General features: G+C 44.8%; 1 protein-coding gene across 1 annotated transcript in view; it reads right to left on the reverse strand.

Annotated features, from left to right (window-relative positions):
* dchs2 (dachsous cadherin-related 2) overlaps positions 1 to 21,860 on the reverse strand; it is a 191,856-nt gene that overhangs the window by 150,738 nt on the left and 19,258 nt on the right. Inside the window, exons 3-5 of the mRNA XM_038792979.1 lie at positions 10,236 to 10,427; positions 3,265 to 3,496; positions 1,763 to 1,999 (exon numbers count right to left, since the gene is read on the reverse strand). Of these exons, the coding sequence (XP_038648907.1) occupies positions 1,763 to 1,999; positions 3,265 to 3,496; positions 10,236 to 10,427 (661 nt within the window). The remainder of the gene's footprint in view (positions 1 to 1,762; positions 2,000 to 3,264; positions 3,497 to 10,235; positions 10,428 to 21,860) is intronic.

The raw sequence follows: 21,860 nt of genomic DNA on the forward strand, positions 1-21,860 counted from the left end.
GTGGAGAGTACAAGGTAGGTTGTGAGGGGAGAGTGCAGTGTGAGGAGTGAGGGTGTGCAAGTTTGAGTAAGCGGAGGGGACAGTGAGGGGGAAGGCGGTGTGTGTGAGAGGGGAGTGTGGGCGTAGGGGGGGGGGAAGAGTATGTGAAGAGGGAAGAGTGTTTGCTTAAGTCTGGCTGAATCCCAGTTTCAGAGTTCTCATTCATCCTTACCACCACACACCAACATACACTCTCATCCATTCTCACTCTGGGTACAGGTGAGTGAGTGAGCACCCTGCACCTGGGAGTTAGCTGGACACACAAACCTACTCTCACCCTATCACACTCTAATATTTATCTTTATTTATTAATCATGGCCGGGATTCACCGTTGGCCGACGCCAAAATTACAAAACGCGTTTGGGCGTGAATAGACTTCGATGCCAAAGTTACGGTAGGTGCTGGTTTGACCCCAAATTGGGATCCTTCGGCACCCCAAAAATGGAGTTCATGCATCGCTCACCTCACTGCATTTATGTCATTTTGGGGTGCCGGAGGATCCTGTTGGCATATCATTAGTGGGCCTGACCCTCTATTCTCCGGGGCCTCCGCGATTCACCGCTGTCGATAGGCCGAGTTCCTGACAGCGCGGTTCACTTGTTGTCTCAGCAGTCGAGATACTGGCGTGGCGGCTGCGGACTGTGTTCTGCGCCTCCACAGTCGGCCAGGTGTCGTGCTGTTGGCCGGGGGGGGGGGGCTTCCACGAGGGCTGGGGGCCGGTCAGGGGGGCAGTATTTGGCAGGTCGTGTCTGCGCACGGCCGGCACCATGTTTTGCGGCACGACTGCTGCAGATTGGTGAATCCAGCCCCATATTTTTTAGCAATTCATTGCTCTGATATTTTATTTTGCTCAACAAGTTGTTTCTTTTCATACCTCAGTTTTGTTTGAAATTCATGTTTTTTTCATTTATCCAATTAAGGGGCAATTTAACCTGGCCATTCAACCTCCCCTGCACATCTTTGGATTGCAGGGATGTGATATATGCAGACACGGGGAGAATATGCAAACCCCACATGAACCTGGGGCCGAGATCGAACTAGGGTCCTCGGCGCCGTGAGACAGCAGTGCTAACCATTGTGCCATCTGAAATTCACGTTTAATGTTATGCCACAAATTTACGATGCCTGTGTTGGCATTGTCAGTGGGTCACAATGGAAAGCAGGAGAGTGATGATACTCCACTGAGATAAGCTCGGGTGCTCCTCAGTTTATGCCAAAGTCTTACTCCTGTCTTTCTGCTGACAGTGCTCACACCCACCACCTGCATTGGGGGATCGCCGGGAAACCTGTGTGCCAGTGTGGGACCAGAATTTCCTGTCGGCATGATCAGACGATAAATCCTGCCCCTTTTATTTTAACTATAGATGTCATCTTCATCTTCCCTTCTAGGTTTTATTTCATGGGCATCTCAAATAAGAAAACTACTGAACTGTAGATGGGACGTTTATAAGCACAGAAAATGCAGCCAGCACTCAGTGGTTAGCCACTAGCGCTTAAATTTCCTCCCTAATTCAACTCTGCAGCAGACTACCATAAATCATGTTAATGAGCTAACCTCTCATTCAGGGACAGGCACAGCATAACCATCCACAACCTAGCTGAGCCGGTGATCAATGAAGATTTATTAGTCTGATATGGTTAATGAATTATATGTCAAACTTCAGATACATAGGTGAAACATAGCTTGATTTGTCGCTGAAAAATGTGGGTATCAAAAACCTACCTAGGATATTTGCAATTTGTACTGTTCCAACAGCACTTCCTACAGGGGCATTTTCCAGGATGGTAAAGGAATAATAAGATCTCTCAAACACTGTTGGAGCAAAAGAACTTTGAAGAATGTGGACAGTTACAGTTGCATTGATAGGTGAAGTCAAGTTCCCACCATCTCGTGCAGAAATTTTCAACTGCACATTAAAAACCTGTAGGTGACTGAGGACAGAGGTTAAATACACTGCACCTAGAAAACAAAAACACATGAATATTAGCTTCTATGTTATCAAGCTTAAACTGACATCTTTGAGAGATTTAACAGTAATTTAAATGGAGACTGTCTTCTGTAATCCTGCCTTTAGCCCCTTTAAAGGAATGGAAAAAAGATTAAGTGTGCCATGTGTTACTGAAACAATGTTTTTGAAGATTTTCTCTTTCTTTTGTTGTTTACACAAAATTCTTATTCAGCCTTGGCGTACATTCTCTGTTCCTGATTCTTGAATATGATTATAAATTCAACTTGAAACCCTCTCCAAATTTTCCCATTCCGACCACGATGATGCCCGCCTATGTTGGAGCTGGAAAATCCGACCCATAGAGTGGGACAGGAAAGCAAGAAAAACATTGAGCTGAGTTTCAGGAATGTTGTGGGTAAGACATAGAAGCTGTGCTACTCAGGGCTTTTTTGGGTGATTGGTACTGAATTTATATAGTATTTCTGTAATATTCAGTGATTTTATTTAATTTTGCAAGTTAGTTCTGCTAGGAATGCACAATCCTGTACATATGCGGTACAGTATTTCAACTTGGAGTTGGTTTTTCAGCGTAATGTTCACAGTCACAACTTTAAACGAGGACTTATTGTACCTCTTTTTTCAATGACGAACACTTTTGACTGAGCTTTCAAGATACAGTGACTGCTATGTTCCACCGTTACAATAATGGAAATATTGTGGATTTAAGAAAATAAAATCATCATTAAAAAAATTAGTTTTAATAATGATTAATCTTGGGCACAGTTGAAAATCATTTTGTACGGTTCAGTCATCAAATGATAAATGCTGGAGCTACTGGTGGGAGAAAATTACTATTGATAACATGCTAAAATAGTACAGTATCAAGATATTAAGATTACTGTGCCTGTTCTAGACAAGAATCAGAAACCTTAAGGTGCAACTAACATCCGGGATGCATGTTAAATTCTCAATCATAGCTAGGCTGTTGGGGCAGGATAGAGCAGAGGTAAGGTGATATCCAGAGGGAAGCAAATTTGGAGAGCATCAATTTTCGAGTCATTAGCTAAGCATTGGCAGCAAAGGCCCAGCTTTTCATTCAGGGGCTGATAGAAGCCATGTAAAGACTTAAAAATAGAAAGGTAGAGTCATCAGTTTTATGTAAAAGAATTAAGTTTGTCAAACAAGAAATTTAATTTGCCAGAATGTGGACGATTACTAAAGCAACATTAGTGTGAACAATGTAAAATACAAATTAAAAGAAATAAACTTATCATACCTGTCGAGGAATCCACAGAAAACAGAGAAGAGAAATTTCCAGCCAGTAGTTCATATGACACCTGTCCATTGATTCCAGAATCTCTGTCAGAGGCAATCACTTTTATAATCTCTGTTCCAGGCTGTGTATGGCTGCTGATACTGGTTATGTATGTCAATGGGTTGAATACAGGTTGGTTATCGTTGATATCTTGTAGCTCTAAGTGGATAAATGACTGAGCACTCAAACCACCCTTTGGAACAAAGATAGCATAATTAACACTCATGTAACATTAATGTAATTGCATGCTGTTTTACGTGAAAATTGGGAGTTTTAGTTAACATCAATGAAACTTGTCACACCATATTAGTAGCTTGCAACAATAATGTATACTGCTATGAACTAAAAGGTATTGAAAGGTACCAGTTAAGATATGATTTTCTTCTTTGTTACCAGCTGTATTTTTCCAATTAATGGGGGTCGGTTAGCTCAGTTGCTGAATGGTTAGTTCATGATGCGGAACAATGCCAACAGCACGGGTTTAATTCTTGTTCCAGGGGAGGTTATTCACGAAGGCCTCACCTTCTCAACCTTGCTCCTCGTCTGACGTGTGGTGACCCTCAGCTTAAATCATCAACAGACAGCCCTCAAAGGGGAGAAAGGCCTATGCTCCTCTGGCTACATTTACATTTATTTATTAATGTTTCCAATACTGGGGCATGGATGAGGCTAGATAGCCATGTTAATATTGAATTTGTGTTGCAACGAAATGCATCCTTTAAATTGTAATTAAGCACGCTATCTCTAATTGGGGAAGGATTAGAGAATCAGTGTAACAGAGTGCCTGTGAGGAACTGGAGAGTTGTAAGTTACAGGCTAGCCTCAGACTCATTTCTCAACACGGAGATATAGTGGTTAGCGCCTCACAGTGCCAGTGACCTGCGTTCTATTCCAACCTTAAGTGACTGTGTGGAGTCTGCACATTCTCCCCGTGTCTGTGTGGGTTTCCTCCTGGTGCTCCGGTTTCCTCCCACAGTTCAAAGATGTGCAGATTAGGTGGATTGGCTATGCTAAATTGCCCCTTAGTGTCCTAAAATGTGCAGGTTAACTGGGGTTTCAGGGATAGGACGGTAACACTGTTGCTTCACAGCTCCAGGGTCCCAGGTTTGATTCCCGGCTTGGGTCACTGTCTGTGTGGAGTCTGCACGTTCCCCCTGTGTCTGCGTGGGTTTCCTCCCACAAGTCGCGAAAGACGTGCTGTTAGGTAATTTGGATGATCTAAATTCTCCTTCTGTGTCCCTGAACAGGCACCGGAATGTGGCGAGTGGGGTTTCACAGTAACTTCATTGCAGTGTTAAATGTAAGCCTACTTGTGACAATAATGATTATTATTATTATAGAGGGGGAAGTGGGTCTGGGAGGGGTGCTCCTTCGGAGGGCATGTGGAGACCCAATGGGCTGAATGGCCTCCTTCTGCAGTTTAGGGCTTCTAGCGTAATGGGGGGAGAGTTGGTGTTAAGCGGGTGCTTGACTTGGGGGATTGGGATCGTGGGGCTGTTGGGGAGGGGGGGGCGGGATGCTGGTTTGCTGACAGAAAAAGAGCCAACTTGGAGGAACAGATGAAGAGTGGGGGGGGGGGGGGAGGAGCCTCCAATGGGAGGGCTCGAGTAAGCGATGGCGCAGGCTCATGGCTGGCCGATAAAGGGGATGGCTAGTCGGCAGGGGACGGGGGGACGGGACGGGACGGGACGGGGGGGGGGGGGGGTTTAAGCTCCATCCTGACTGATCACATGGAATGTGAGGGGTCAAGAGGGCTTGCGTGTTCTCGCACTTAAAGGGGTTAAAGGCAGACGTAGCCATGCTACAGGAGACGCATCTAAAACTTGCAGATCAAACAGGATTGAGAAAGGGGTGGTTGAGCCAGGTGTTTCATTCGGGGCGAGACTCTAAAACCAGAGAAGTAGCAACGGGTTGTATTTGAGGCAGGGAGTATTGTGGCTGACAAAGGGGGCAGATCAATAATGGTTAGTGGGAAGCTGCAGGAGGACCGGGTGGTGCTAGTGAACGTCTACGCCCCGAACTGGAATGACGTGGAATTCATGAGACACATGCTAGGTAAAATTCCGGACTTAGACTCACACAATTTGATCATGGGGGGTGGCTTTAACACAGTCATTGACCCGGTATTGGACCGGTCAAACCCGAGGTTGGGAAAGCGACCAGCGGCGGCTAAGGAACTGAGGGGCTTCATGGAACAGGTGGGCGTGTAGACCAATGGAGGTTCGCTCAGACGAGGGCGAAGGAGTTCTCTTTTTTCTCCCACGTCCACAAAGTTTATTCCCGTATAGATTTCTTTGTTGTGAGCAGGGCGTTAATCCCAAATACCCGGCCATTGCAGTCTCTGATCATGCTCCGCACTTGGTGGATTTGCGACTTAGTGAAGAGAGAGGACAGCGCCCATTATGGAGGCGAGATGTGGGACTGCTAGCGGATGACGAGGTTTGTGGGCGGATAAAAAGGAACATTCAAAATTACTTGGAAACTAATGATACGGGAGAGGTAACGGCGACTACGGTTTGGGAGGCTCTGAAGGCACTTATTAGAGGGGAGTTAATCTCTATCAGATCCCATAGGGAGAAGAAAGAAAGAGCGTAGAGAGCGAGGTTAGTTGAGGAGCTAATCAGAGTAGACAGGAGTTACGCGGAGACCCCCGAGACGGGGCTACTGAAAGAGTGCCGGAGGCTGCAGGCGGAATTTGATCTGCTGACCACAGGGAAAGCGGTAGCCCAGCTGAGGAAGGTAAAAGGGGCTGTCTATGAATATGGGGAGAAAGCAAGTAGAATGCTAGCGCACCAACTTCGGAGGAGGGAGGTGGCGAGGGAAATTGGGGAAGTTTGGGATAAGGATGGTAACACGGTCATGGACCCAGAGGGGGTGAACGAAGTCTTTAGGGTGTTTTATGGTAAATTGTATGAGTCAGAACCCCGCGTGGGAGGGGAAGGGATGAAGCAATTCATGGACCAATTGAGGTTTCCAAAGGTGGAAGAGGATCTGGTGGAGGACTTGGGGGCCCCAATAGAGTTGGAGGAGATTGTTAAGGGTCTAGGGAGCATGCAGTCAGGCAAGGCCCCGGGGCGAAGAAAAGCGAGATGCTCGTGATCCTAGCTAAAGGGCAGAAGAGACTGGGAGAGCTTCCGCTTAAGATGGTGGAGAAGAGCTTTCGGTACTTAGGTATACAGGTGGCTCGAAACTGGGATGCCCAGTTAAACAAGCTTAATTTATCCCAGCGGGTAGAGTAAATGGAGGGGGACTTTAAAAGGTGGGACATGCTCCCGCTTTCTCTAGCGGGGAGGGTGCAGACCGTTAAGATGACGATCCTCCCCAGATTTCTGTTCGACTTCCAGTGCCTTCCCATCTTCATCCCTAAGCCCTTCTTTAACCGGATGAACAAGATCATCGCGGGATTTATATGGGCAAATATGGGCGAGTAAAAAGACTGCATCTAGAGCACAGTCGGGATAGGGCGGGCTAGCACTGCCGAATTTTTGAAGCTACTATTGGACGGTTAATATAGCCATGATTAAGAAATAGGTATTGGGGGAGCGGTCGACGTGGGAGTGGTTGGAGGCTGCCTCATGCAAAGGCACCAGTTTAGGGGCACTTGAAAAGGCACCTCGGCTGGTGCGCTACTCCTCAAGTCCGGTGGTGGCGGTGGAATTAAGGATCTGGCATCAGTGGAGAAGACACAGGGCGGTGGAGGGAGCCTCAGTTTGGACCCCGATACGCAACAATCACAGATTTGTCCCGGGCAAGATAGACGGAGGGTTTTAAAGCTGGCATAGGGTAGGTATTAAAAGGATGGGGGACCTGTTCATAGACGGGAATTTTCCCAGCTTGAAAGCACGGGAGGAGAAATTCAATTTGCCCCCTGGAAATGCCTTCAGATACCTTCAGGTACGTGCCTTTCTTAAAAAACAGGTGGTGACATTTCCATTGCTACCCCCACGCAGGATACAAGATAGGGTAGTCTCCGGCACCTGGGTAGGGGAGGGGAAGGTGTCGGACATCTGCCAGGAACTACAGGAGGCGGAGGAAACCCAGTGGGGGAACTTAAGGGCAAGTGGGAGGAGGAGCTAGGCGGGGAGCTGGATGCGGGCCTGTGGGCGGATGCCCTAAACAGGGTTAATTCCTCATCATCGTGTGCCAGGCTTAGCTTAATCCAGTTTAAGGTGGTCCACCGGGCACACATGACGGCAACCAGAATGAGCAAGTTCTTTGGGGTTGAGGATAGATGTGCAAGGTGTGCGGGAAGCCCAGCAGACCATGTCCATATGTTCTGGGCATGCCCGGCTCTTAAGGGATTCTGGCAGGGATTTGCTATGGCAATGTCCAAGATCTTAGACATGCGGGTGGTGTCGAGTCCAGAGATAGCGATCTTTGGTGTTTCAGACGATCCGGGAGTTCAGGATGCGAAAGAGGCCGACGTATCGGTCTTTGCCTCCCTGGTAGCCCAGAGACGGATCCTTCTAATGTGGAGGGACTCGAAGCCCCCGAGTGTGGAGACCTGGATTAGTGACATGGCTGGGTTTCTCAGTCTTAGAAAATAAAGTTTGCCTTGAGAGGGTCCATGACAGGGTTCTCTCGGAGGTGGCAGCCGTTCCTCAACTTTCTAGGAGAGCAGGAAAGGTCAGCAGCAGCAGCAACTCGGGGGAGTTGCAAAAGTTATGTTTTGATAAAAATTTGAATAAAAATAATTTAAAATAAAAGTTTTGGGCTTCTATGGATCATACAATTGGCTGTTTTTGCCCGAGATGACATTAACCATTTCTGAAGGCCCTGGCTCAACTAATGTGGGTACTTGTTTTTCCAGGGTCTGCCTCAGAACATCTTTGGTGACTGACCATGCAGCAGGAAGCTGGTACAGACCAGATTTGCTCTGGTCACATGTGACATGAAACGTGTTTAAAAGTTTTCCAATCTCACTTTGTTATCTAACAATTTGAACTTCCAGTTGGTGGGTGAGAATAGGAATCTGGGTAGCAGGAAGGTGCCAGGCCTGAGAGAATGGTCATCAGCCTTAATTTAAGTGGAACTCACATTTGAGGGATACAGAAGTCTAAAGACATAGAGGCCCAAGGATTTCCCTGCAGCAAGGGGATCACTCCTGTTCAAGGAAACCTGAACATTTTTGGGTCTCTTATGGTCCTCAACTGGTTGATACAATGTTTCACTAGTGGGTCCAGCACTCTCTACAACTTGCATATGAGGGAATTAAAATACTACACTCAGAAGGCATTTCACTGCACTTTCTAACCCGAGGCTTACACACATTCTAAACCCTTCCACTTGTTTGGAGTTTCATACATTTTACCCCTCTAACTACATCCTTTGGTGAGATACTTTACACCTCCAACCCATGCCACCTTTATACCTTACCACTTTTCTCCAACCATGCACAAATTCAGTTACGTTTTCTGTTTAAAGTCATAAAGACATTTACTCTACACGCCACTTCAGATGCATAAACTTTACTCACTCCAAATCATTTATGCTCACAATTAGCTGTTCCAACTACTAATCAGTTAGATGTTTAAATCCCCTGGCTCAGACATTTTATCACCTTCATCTCCACTTCAGGTGCATAGACCATTTTCCTCTTCCTACCCTCTAAGTTCATCAACTTTACATCCTCCATTCCACCCTCTAAATCATGTTTGAAAACTTTACCCCCTCAAACTACTTCTTGAGATTCAAAAATTTTAAAATGTCTTTCCAACCAACCTCTTCAGATTAACATTATACCCGCTCCCCACAATGATTCCATCCCCTTCCCCGACATCCCCACAGTGGAAGGATTAATTCGAGCGCAAGTGTGGTTCAGCCAAGCACCTAACCTCCCCGCCTCCACCTCTTGATAGCTGCCAGTCAAAATGAGCCTACATGAGATCCTTGAGTAACATCCCCATAAGTCAGCATACCAGCAAACAGCTGCAGCCAAGTTTCAGGTCATAGATGACCAAAGCGGTTGTATCTTGTATCAGCGTCCTGCTGCATGGTCATCACAGGCATCGTGAGGCAGACCCCAAAAAGGCAAGTACTCGCATTCACTTACAGATAGCTAAGCCAGGGCCTTCAGAAATGGTAATGTCATCTGGCAAAAGCAGCCAATATGATGATCATACACCCTCGAGACCACCCCGGATGTAACTTAATTTGTGTCATGACATGTGCAACATTAATTGCTGTGATTTTGGGTGGATCTGAAGTACAAGTATATCAGCCAAGTAGTCACATGTGTTAACTTGTGTTGTGTATACAGGGTGTGAAAAGGCCATCAGGTCAAACACCCCAGCCTAACTTCTTACTGGATGTCCTCATCCTCTTCCTCCTTTTCCTGTACTGCCTACTGGAAGAGAGAGAAAACATACAGATTTGCAGTCAATTCAGGAATCCTGTCAAGGCTTCCTAGCTTCTGATCAATGATGATCAGGCAATCCCCAGGTGACTGTAACCCACTAGTATCACCAAAACCTTTTTAAATACAAAACCAAAATTAAGAATCTTCCTCCAAACGTAAATAATTGTACAGCTCTTCTTGAACTTCCACCATCTATCTGGTTGTCTAATTGTTTTTGATTTTAGAGAGAAACATGAATAAATGAAAGGAAGCTGGCATTTAAAATTATAACAAAAGAATAAAGAACAGCTCCACAGGATTCCCAAGTTCTTTCTCACTTTGCAGTTTTCTTCTAAGCCATTTGTTTTGCTTCCTACCATGCATGTCAACATGAGTTATAGTTAGTATGCTTTCAAAACTACCTCAAAAAGTTCATGCTCTTACATGCTCCTTGTGGTTTTACACAAAATGGCAAATTCGAGTTTCTGAATGATTTTAACTAACGCCAGACCTAAGCACTTGTTACATTATATATAACGTTTTCCTCAGACAATTAGGAGGAACTAAGGATTTACAAAATGAAGATTTAACTTACCCCATCCTCAGCCATCACTACCAGATCGTAACTTGAAGGTCCATCATCTCGATCCATATTATGGGCTGTGCAGACTTTACCAGTCGAGGTGTCAATAGTGAAGAAGTGTGATTTTTCATAGTTACTAACACCCTCATAAAGAGAATAATAGATGGTACCAAAATGACCACTATCTGCATCTCTTGCACTAACCTGCAAGCAGAGGGCGGAAATAATGTGTTTGAGAAGAAATTACAGTTAGATGCCAACCATTCAGCTGCTCGAGACAATAAACCTGTTTGATCACTTGAAATATAATTCCACCAAATGTTATAATGAAGAGTCAAACCACATATGAGCCTTTAATAAATCTTCCCAGAAACGAATTGCTCAAATTCCTTGGGTAACTGTTAATTTTGAATCAATGGAATTTAAATATATGCTCCCATATTCTACTGACACAAAGTTAACAAATTTCAGCCTTCCCACCCAGGGGAAACCAGGCAAATGACATAGCTGACAATTTCCTACCTGCTTTCTGATGACTGATTTTAATCCATTCTCCAACAAAGGCATACATCTGAAGCTGGTAGGGCACTTTTAATATGAGGTCTGATTACATAGCTGACCCTGAACTGCAATTTTAACTTTGGCTTAAGTGGATTCGCTCCAGGTGAGGACAGAGGATCCGGGTCCAGAAGGGGCCATTTAAGGTAATCTTTTAACTTTGTTTGTGAAGTAAGGAAGAGGAGGAGATGGGAAACTCCCACTGCCCACCCCCACCAAATCACAAGACCATGGCACATTTGAAGAACTGTCCCTAAACACAGTGGCTAGTGGCTGTCACTTTGTGATTTCTATTAGAGGCTTTCAGGCAGTGAACATGAATCTACAAGATTCTATAAGGATTACTTTTTTAAACTTTTCTCTACCCTCAAAGAAGTAGTCCTCACTTCCAAACGACAACAATCCTGACTCAGAACAATAATCTTAAAATAACTTTCCAAAGTTGTAAAAGCAGCATCACCTGGGCCAATCCAAACAATGGAAATACTGTTTTATCAATCTCATAAGAGTGTTCAAATTAGTTCTGTGTAGAGGTTTGTTACCATCTTATTTTCTTCCACTGAGGTTTTGGGATTGCACACCAGTGTCATCAGTCAGAGCTCTAGGATGTATCCTTGCCCTTCCAATAGCAATACGTTTAAAGTGGGCCTCCACACTGGAGTAGGATAAATTAATCTACCTCTGGTTCCAACAACCACATACAGATTCAGCTAACTAGAATGGTATCTTGAGTATAACTGAAAAAGAGACATGCCGTCAAAGCTTTTGTCTTATACTCATCAGACGAGACACAAGAATGCCAAATTTCAAAAGTAGCAACAATTTATACTGCAAGAGAAAAGGGTGCTGATTGGTTGACAAGTAGACTCTGATTGGTCAGGATGGCACCAGGAAGAATGGACCAGGGAATTCTAAAGGGAATTTCAGCAATACTCAACAATGGTATCTCATTATTTTCCTTTTGCTATGGCATTGTTGGAAGGAGTCCATTGACAAGGCTTTATAGTTCGGGAATCATTTATATGTTGGGAACTGCATGCTGACTCACCTAACATATTTAATCCAGATCATGGGCTGCAGTGTTTGACACAGTTGAGCACACCACCTCTTCCAACACTGCACCACTGTCATCCAGCTGGGTAGGACTGCACTCAGCTAATTCCACTCTTATCTTTCTAAGCATAGCCAGAGGATCATCAGTAATGCCTTCTCAAACTACTGCCACACAGATACCTCTAGTGCCTCATTTCCCCTCCACACACCCCCCTTGCTATTTCTCATCCACATGCTAGAGGTTAGCAACATCGTTCAAATCTTTGGTTCCTACTACAGACTCCATTCCCCAGCCACCGACTTCATCTCTCTCCGGCAATTGTCTGACACTGAACCAGACTCTTCACAACCTTGGTGTCACATATGACCCAAGATAAGATTCCAACCACGTATATACACCATCACCAAGACTGCCTATTTTCACATCTGTAACATAGCTTGATATTGCCCCACCTGAGGCCCTCATCCTTAGACTGTCTGAGACTGTCTTAGAATATATACCTCTAGGTGTGCCTATTCCAATGCGTTTGGCCAGCTTTCCATTCTATCTGACACAAAGGGTGCAATTTCTCAAACAAACGACAAAGTTTTGCTTTGGGTGATTTCCACTAGTGTTTGGGCGTGTACCAGATCTGAATCACTCATTTAATTCATTTTTTGGGAGCTTGTTGAGTTTCTCACTGAAAAATCCCACACTTTGAATTTTCTTCCGCTGTAGGGAACTAAACCTACCAGCAGGACCAACTCCTCAGAGATCAGAGTGCCATTTTTGAAGGGTACCCTGATCTTAGGTTGAGGGTCCCCACATCTCCCACCAATGGACACCGCAACCCCCACAGACATCTCTCCTACCCCATCACTAAAAGTCCCCGTGACCCCCACCACTACCCAGGCATGAGGGTGACCCAGGCCCACACCTACCCACCCTTGTCGGCATCAGGGCATCGCCTCCCCCCACTCACAAGTGAGAACACCACGGTATGGGGTCAATGAGGACCCCACCATCTTGAAAGCCCCCTCCTTCAACTCCTCACCCTTGAAAGCCCCCTTTCATGGGCAGGACCCCTCAGGCCCCACCCCTAGGCAGTGCCCCATGGCACCCTGGCAGTATCAACCTGGCATCCAGGCACTGTCCCTGGCACCTTGGCCGGGTTGGCACTGCTCAGGTGTCAGGCAGTGCCTGGGCAATGCCCTGCCCTGTCTCCGACCACCGGGATGCTCCAATGGCCTCCAATCCCTCCTGCTTGGCGTTCACGTCTGGTTTCTGGACTAAGTACTAATTTAAGCTAGCGTGAGGCCTCGCCAGTGGGGCCAGTGAATACCGGGAGATGAAAGACTAATGCCCTGAACAATCTGCACATATTTAAATGAGCTTACTGACTCATTTAAATACGCTGTTCTTGATCATGCTCAGCGAGGATCCAGATCTCATCGGGCAAAGAGGCCCAAGTGCATCATGCGCGGTTCGGCGCCCGGCGCAAAACCCGCGTTGTGGCCTGTCTTGCTATGGACCTGGTGTAATGGGACCGGCGCTGGGATCAACATGGTGGGAAAGTCATGCCCAAAGTTGAAGTTATCCAAAACTCTGTTGCCTATGTTCCTACATGCACAAAGTACCATTCACCAGTCACCCATGCTTGTTGATCTAAAATGGTCCCATTAAGCAATGCCTCAATTTTAAAATGATCATCCTTCTTTTAAAATCCCTGCAGTCCCACAATTGCATGGAATAATGCATTCTTTAGTTCTATCCTCTTGAGAATCGTGCGCAGGATTCTCCCATCCCGCTGCAGAGTGTCCACGCCGTCGTAAACGCCGTCGCGTTTTACGACGGCGTGTTTTACGACGGCGTGAACGGGCCACTGCCAGGAGTAATTCTGCCACCTATAAGGGGCCAGCACGGCGCTGGAGCGGTTCGCCCCGCTCCAGCTGCCGATGCCAGCACGAACTGTGCGCCGCGGGATCTGCGCCTGCGCAGTAGCGCCAGCGTCAATGCGTGCATGTGCAGTGGCCTCTTTCAACGTGCCGGCCCCGACGCAACATGGCGCAGGACTACAGGGGCCGGCGCGTAGGAAGAGGCCAGGGGAGAGAGAGGCCAACCTGACAATCGGTGGGCCCCGATCACAGGCCCTGCCGCATCGGAGGCCCTCCCCCCGGGGTTAGAGCCCGCCTCCGCCCGCCTCCGCCCCCCCCCCCCCCCACATCGGCTGTAAGCAGGTGTGGACAGGGCCAGCGGGATTCAGCGTTTTAACTGCAACCGCTCGGCCCATCTGGGCCAGAGAATTGACGCACCATCCGCATAGAGTGGCCCACAATCAGCGCCACGCTAAACACACCGGCGCCAATGGTGCCGTTTCTCCACTCTGCGGAGAATCGCGTGCCGGCATCGGGGCAGTGTGGCCCGGTCACGGGAATTCTCCGGCCCGGCTGGGAGAATCCCGCCCCTTATCTTGGGATGTGGGAATTCCACATTACCAAGGACCTTAAATTCTGGAATTCCCTCCCTAACTTTCTCCACATCTCAACGTCTCTTTCCTCCTTTAAGATGCTCCTCAAAACCTATCTCTTTGACCAAGCATTTGGTCACCTGCCCGATTGGAAACATAGGAACAGGAATAGGCCATTCATCCCCTTGAGCCTGTCCTGCCATGCAATGAGATCATAGATGATCTGTGACCTAACTCTATATACCTGACTTTGGACCATATCTCTTAATATCTTTGCTTATCAAAAATATCTCTATGTGACTCAGTGTCAAATTTTGTTTTATAATTCACCTGTGTAGGATCTTGGGTGGTATAATCCTGTTAAAGTTGTGCTCTGTAAAGCAAGTGTGAAGCATTTAGTCTCCCAAATGTGGAGCAGACCACATTGTATCGACCACAGATAATAAATTAAATGTGTTATCGTGAACCACTGCTCTGATGAAAGATCTTCAATCTGAAACACTAACTCTGTTTCCCTTTCCACAGATGCTTCTTGACCTTGCCAGCGTTTCTGTTTTTATTATATTAATGTTACCTTGCATCAGAATTTAAAAGGCAGCAAGGACATGTGTCCAAATACATTAAATTGGTTGTCTTAAAGATGCATGCGCACCAGAGCAGCTTTCCCAGCATAGGGTCATCAAAACAATTTGGTCAATCACAAATCTAGTGCACAATTCCACATGCCATTTTCTTTTGTCTCTTTTGCACCCAGCACTGCCTGTACCACCATAGTAGAGCTGAAACCTGACCACAGGTCCAGCGGGAGTCCTGAAATGTCTGATGGCTCACGCCAAGATGGGTGTAGTAGCCATATTTGTGTGGTATAGTCACTTATCTGAAAAGCATATCTGTGCAACATGTCTAGGTATTTAAGGTAAATCGGAAGCTTCCTGTGATACATCCTTCACACAGGCTGACAATCTCCCAAGACTGGTTACAATGCACCAATGATGCCTTGGCCTCTATTATCCATTAGTTTATTTTCAGGGCAAACTTTATCAGCCCATTTGCCGTCGATCCAGAAGGGGGTACACAGCACAATACAGCAAATAAATCCAACAATCCTCTACTCAATTCATGCATTTTTATTACTAATTCCACCACGTTTTACTGATCAGATTCTCCCAAATTTGCTGGACGGGATTCTCTGATCCTGAGGCGAAGTGTTGACGCCATCGTAAACGCCGTCTGCTCAGGAGCAGCAATTCTGACCCCTACAGGGGGCCAGCACGGCACTGGAGCGACCCACGCCGCTCCAGCTGCCGATCCCAGCGTCAGATGGACACCGCGGGTCTGCGCTGCGTAGTGGGGCCGGCGCGATTTGTGCGCATACACAGTGTCTCCCTTCTCCGCGCTGGCCCCGACGCAACATGGCGTGGAATAAAGGAGGCTGTCAATCATAGCTAGTGTTTATAAACATGAAAATGAAAAATTTGAAAATCGCTTATTGTCACAAGTAGGCTTCAATGAAGTTACTGTGACAAGCCCCTAGTCGTCACATCCGGCGCCTGTTCGGGGAGGCTGGGACGGGAATTGAACCGTGCTGCTGGCCTGCCTGGGTCTGCTTTAAAAGCCAGCGATTTAGCCCAGTGTGCTAAACCAGCCCCTTCAAACATTGTGGTTAGGTTCAAAGCAGGGTATTTAAGATGCATTCAAGCATAAAGGTAAATGAAAATAAACAATCCAGAAACCTGGCTGACTGCAAGCTATTACCCTGTCAATTACTACTAAAAGCTATGTCTCTTTGAAAGTGAATAGAAGCCTCACAAAGCATCTGGTATTATGTATTATGATGTGGTTTCAGCTACCTATGAAATTACAGTTGCTGCTTTCTAAACCTCTGTCTGAGGCAGCAGGTGTAAGGGACTCGTAAGTGAAAAAGCCGTGATTTTTCAGTTTCTAACTGAACTGCTCTTTAGCTTCCAAGCAGGAGTGACTGATTGGGGGGGGGGGGGGGGGGGGAGCTCTGATATGGTGTGATGACTGGAAGACATTAAGAATATTGGATTCTAAACATTGGGCAATTTAAGGGTTAAAAGCATGGGGTTAGAATGTGTTTGACTGCAATGGTCATGTTACTTTAAAAATAATCTTGTTTTGCACGGCCTAGGTGCTTTTAGCAGTCAGAAGCTGAAATTGACAAAGGGTGTGTTTTTCAGTATGGGCTAATAGACTGTAGTTTGACTGGGAAAATTCCTGGGGAGTTAATGTGCTTTGCAGCCTGCAGAGAATTGTTTTTTAGTTTACAGAGATGAGGCCATTGCTGGGTGGAGCTAACGAATGCAGAGAGACATTTTGAGAGGCTTTATAGAGGGGGATTTTGTGAATAAACTCTGGCGAGAAGAGCTGAATTCTGATCTGCCTGACACTGAGTCCACAATTCTCTCACAGTAAAACAGATTGAGATCCGTATGTTCCTTTTCTTGTTCTTTAATGGGAAATTGAGTAGTAGTGTTTCTAAGGGCTAATTGTAAGCTGTTCGTTTAGGGTGTGAAATTAAGAAGTTTAATACGATATTCATAAGAAACCAAGCCCTATTTCTTCATGCAATTATTACTCCTGGAGCGAATCATTCTTTCCGCAGAGTCTTACAAATAAGCTAAAATCTTGGTATTCTGGTCCAGTATCTTAGCCACTGCTGGGTCTAGTCTGCGATTGTAATAACAGCGGGTGGTGGGGTCTCTGATGGGAGTGTCTTGGGGGGGGTTTGGGGCAGGAGCATGGGGGTTTGCCCCCCCCCCTCCCCCAAGCAGGGTGCTGCGGGAGGGGCAACCCAACAATTTCTGTGTGGTGGAGGGGGGCGCTGGACTCGGTATCAGGCCACCAGCTCTAAATGGCGTCCTGATGAAGGGATTCGGAATGGAATCCTTCAAGCTCTGCATAAATCTGCATGACAAAGGAGAGGGAGTTGTTCTTGGGTGCCACTCCTAGCGCCAGCGATTCACTTCTGGTGGAATAATGTAGTTTCCCAACAGAATCCTGTCCTTCGTCTTTTTTTGGTCGAATCGCACCCATTATTTTGAGGTTCTGCTTTTTAATTTAGACCCTAACTCCTCAAATTCTCTCAAACAATCACCATTTCCAGTACTACCTATGTGGCTTGTATCTATGTGAACCACATCAAGCAGATCTTCCCCCTCGCTGCAAGTTGTCTTCCAGCCCCGAGAAATCATGCCACTGGCACAGCCTTCGAAACAGTGATTGCAGCTGCAGAGACGAGCACCTATTCCCCATGAATGAGTTTGCTGCTAACGTTTTCCTATAGGATAAGGCCATGTTACAATTCATTCAGACCAATCGGCACCCCAGATGCAAGACATTGCTAGATAGAAGGCAATATGTTTGCTTAAAATAATATGCATGCTCAACCTTACTATTTAATAATTTAAGATAATTGTATTAAACATAAGTCTGACAAGGTTGAGGCAATAGGAGCATCTGGAGATTTATACCAGCAAATCAATAGGTCAGCTGGTGTTTTCTCATAATCTAAGCATGAGCTAAAAAAATAGAATTCAACAAATGTTTAATGCACGATGTAGCTTAACATTTCTACTGAGCAACGGGCGCCGGAATGTGGCGACTAGGGGCTTTTCACAGTAACTTAATTGAAGCCTACTTGTGACAATAAGCAATTTTCATTTTCATCAACAATTTCTTCCTCTCATTTAATATCCGATGTCAGCGAGTTGAGAAATACTCCGGAACTGTTCACTAAATACTCCACAAACTTTCTGAAAAATATTGCATGTTTATAACAACTTTGTAATAAAAGCCAGTATATTAATGAATCAAGGACTAAAATATTTTCAATAATCAGACAAAACTATGTATTTAGATGTCTCACATTTTCCTACTCATAGTATACTTAGGGCAAAATAGGAACGAGCTTTTTACTTAGTTTTTCAAAATATCTGGCATTATTTTTTGACTCAATGTCCTGTCCTGATTCATAAATTTGATAAACTGCAGTGAATCATGATATAAGGATGTAAGTCCAAAGTAACTATTCACTCAAGCATTTTATCCAGATCATAACTAGAATGGTTATCATGACCTGAACTGTTTACTGATACTGATCTGGCATCCTAACAATATTGAAGGCAGCTAAACGTTCATCCATTGTGTCACTTAACAGTACACTGCAAACATCTAAAAGTAGTACCAGGCAGAGAATGAAAGTTCAGAAACGGAGGGGAAAAGAAAGAAACGGAACTATACTGAAATACATATTATATAAATACATGCTCAATTGAAAACAGGTCATTAACATTGGCAAAAAAACAGTTAACACTGACTGTTTTTGTTCAGAGACAATAATCGTTTCTCAGTCTAAATACAGCTGTTATGCTACAGAAGCCAAGAAAATAATCAGCACTCCCTAACCCACAACTCTTGCAAGCATAGTACTGTATGTACATTCAAGGTTCCTTTACATTAGATCTTCTACAATGTCATGAAGCAAAATAAATAGCCATGAAAGCGTAACAAGCTTTTTATTTCTCTTTCAAGTGTTTAATATCTTGCTAATTACTTCCAGAATTTCCTTTTTGTTTCAGATTTCTCATATTCAATTCTTGTAACCATCTCTCAAGAAATGTGAGTCATTACTTCTAAATGTTGTTCAGAACATGTCTCAAACTGAGTAGACTGAATCAGTTTAATGTAAACTAGCAGATCTCCCAATTGCTCATTGTAAAAATAGATATTTTAAGAACACAGACGTTATGCTAATTGGTATTACTAGGATCACAGACTCATCAACATTAGATACAGTTCCGAAACCTAGGAAGGAGGCCTACGGTCTGACAGTACTAGAAGATCTTATGATCTAACACTATTTTGCTAGGCACGGTGGCACAGTAGTTAGCAGTGCTGCCTCACAGCTCCACGGACACAGGTTCAATTCCGGCCTTGGGTGGCAGCAGGAAGAGACAGAATGTAGGTAAGTAAAGTCGCCATAGTTCCAGAGGACTGCTTTCCGCTTTGAAGGGGGAGAGCTGACTTGTGGTGATTTAACCAGAGGGTCACCACACCCCAGACGAGGGACAAGGTTGAGAAGGCAGGAACTTCATGAATTACCTCAGACGTGCGGGAATTGAAGCCGTGCCAGAATGTACAAACATAACCAGATGCCTGAAAATAGGGTCACAGTGGGAAAAATGATAAAAAGACATAATTAAAGGCTCTTTATCTGAATGGATGAAACATTTGTGACTAGACAGATGAATTAATGGCACAAATGGTAATAAATGAGGATGATAGCCAATGCAGAGATGTGTTTGCATGGTGACCAAGGCTAGGCGCTAAATATTCAAAAGTATTTGACATTTCCAAAGGACTGGATGAAAGGAAAAGTAGGTGGGGTGGCTCTGTTAACAAAGGGTGCGATCAATATTTGCTCAGAAGATCAGATATAGAATTAGTTGGAATGGAGATAAGGAAATAATAGCATGTGAAAGGCACTGGTGCGAATAGGTTTTTGCCCTCCTAATAGTAGATATACTGTAAGGCAGAGTATAAGTTAAAAAATAATGAGAACTTGTAAGAAAGGTACTTCAATAATTGTGGGCAATTCTAGTCTTCACACAGATTGGACAAATCAAAGTGGCAAAGGTGATCTTCAGCACTAGCTCATATTGTGTACTCAAGATAATTTTTTAGAACAGTATGCTGTGGAACCAACCTGGTAACAAGACTATTTTTGACCTGGTAATGTGTAAAGAGACAGAATTATTTAATGATCACATAGGAAAGGGTGACTGAAGGAAGAGTGATCATAACATGGCAGAATTTTATATTCCATTTGAGGGTGAGAAACTTGGATCAGAAGTTAGTGTCTTCAAATTAAATAAAGACAATTACAAGAGAAAGAAGACAAGAGTTTGCAAAGTGAACTGGGAAAATGGGTTTAAAGATAAAATGGTACATAAACAATACTAGACTTTGAAAGAGGCATTCCACAACACTCAGCAAAGATATGTGCTATTGAGAAATAAAAGCTTTACGAGAGGGGTGAACCATCCATAGCTAACTGGAGAAATTAAGGGTAGGACCAAATTGAAAAAGGTGACCGATATTACATAGGTTAATGGTAGGCCAGAAGATTGGAGAGAAATTTTAGTCATTAGCAAAATATGACTACTAAAGAGAAATCAGAATATGAGAGAATATCAAAACAGCGCCTACAGTATATAAAAAGGAAGACAGTAGCTAAAGAAAAGATTGGTCCCTAACAGGATGAGATTGGAATTAATAACAGGAAATGAAGAAATGGCAGAGCATTTAATAAGTATGTTGTATTTGTCTTCACAGTAGAAGACACAAAAAGCATCCCAACAATAATGGGAGAAAATCAAGGGAGAAAAGGAAGAGAGGAACATAAAACAATCACTATCACCAAAGAAAAAGTACTAGGAAAACTAATTGGGCTAAAGGCTGACAAGTACCCATCCTGTATCCTGGAGTCTTAAATGAAGTGGTCCTGTAGATAGCGGATACTTTGGTTGTATTTTTGCAAATATTTCATAGACTCGGGGGAGGTCTAGAGAATTGGAAAACTGCAAATGTAACAACTCTATTCAAGAAAGCCAGGAGTCAAAAAGCGGATAAATGTGAGACCCCCAAGAAATCATGTCCCATTTAACCATTGTGCTCAGTTCCCAGTAGATCAGACATTGGAAATTAACTAGTTGTTAAACTGGCATGGGCCGGACTGACAGCCACCACGGCCCAGCAAAAAGGTTGGGAAGCCAGTACAACCTCCCCGCTATACACCTCTCTGTTTAAGAGTTATTGTCCCAGCTATGGTGTGTTTTGCATCAGAGTGACGTCCCACGGATGGGCCTTTGCTGCTGGAAACTGCAGGAGGGGAAAAGTGAGGCAGCAACGTCGAAGGAGTAACCTGAGGCGGGTATTGTGGGTATGCTCTTGCAGACTGCTATTGGCCTCCATGTGCAGCATTTACATTTGGTTGCTGGTTGACATGTGCTTGGATTTTTCATGCCGTTGATGCACTGCTGTAGTTTTGCGTCTTGCAACGGTCTTCAGTAGCGCAATGGTGCTTGACTGTGTCGGGCACAGCACCATTTCTTTTATTGGCGATCAATGGCTCATGTGATGTAGTTGGTTTGGTTTTTAGCCCTTTTTTATCCTTTGTTTGCTTATCGACTATTTAATAAACAAAATTTGACTCATCTTCGGCAGTAAAGAGTGTGGAGTTTTCACATTCTCCCCATATCTGCATGGGTCACACCCCCACAGCTCAAAGATGTGCAGGTTTGGTGGATTAGCCACGCTAAATTGCAACTTAATTGGAAACATTTTTTTAAAATTTAAAGAACACAGCTGACTCAATAAAGCTTAATGTTGAAATATCCACCGGAGCCTGAGTCACACAAAGTTACTGTTGATTTTGTTATGGGCCAGGGTTTAGAAAACTCCAAAGTATATTATGGAGTTCACCTGACCAATAACTGTTTGGCTGGGATGAGCACAAGAGCCGCCTTTCAGGTGTTATTCAACGGACTTCTGGGGT

Source organism: Scyliorhinus canicula, chromosome 3 (genome assembly GCF_902713615.1).
Source record: "Scyliorhinus canicula chromosome 3, sScyCan1.1, whole genome shotgun sequence".
Classification (NCBI taxonomy): domain Eukaryota; kingdom Metazoa; phylum Chordata; class Chondrichthyes; order Carcharhiniformes; family Scyliorhinidae; genus Scyliorhinus; species Scyliorhinus canicula.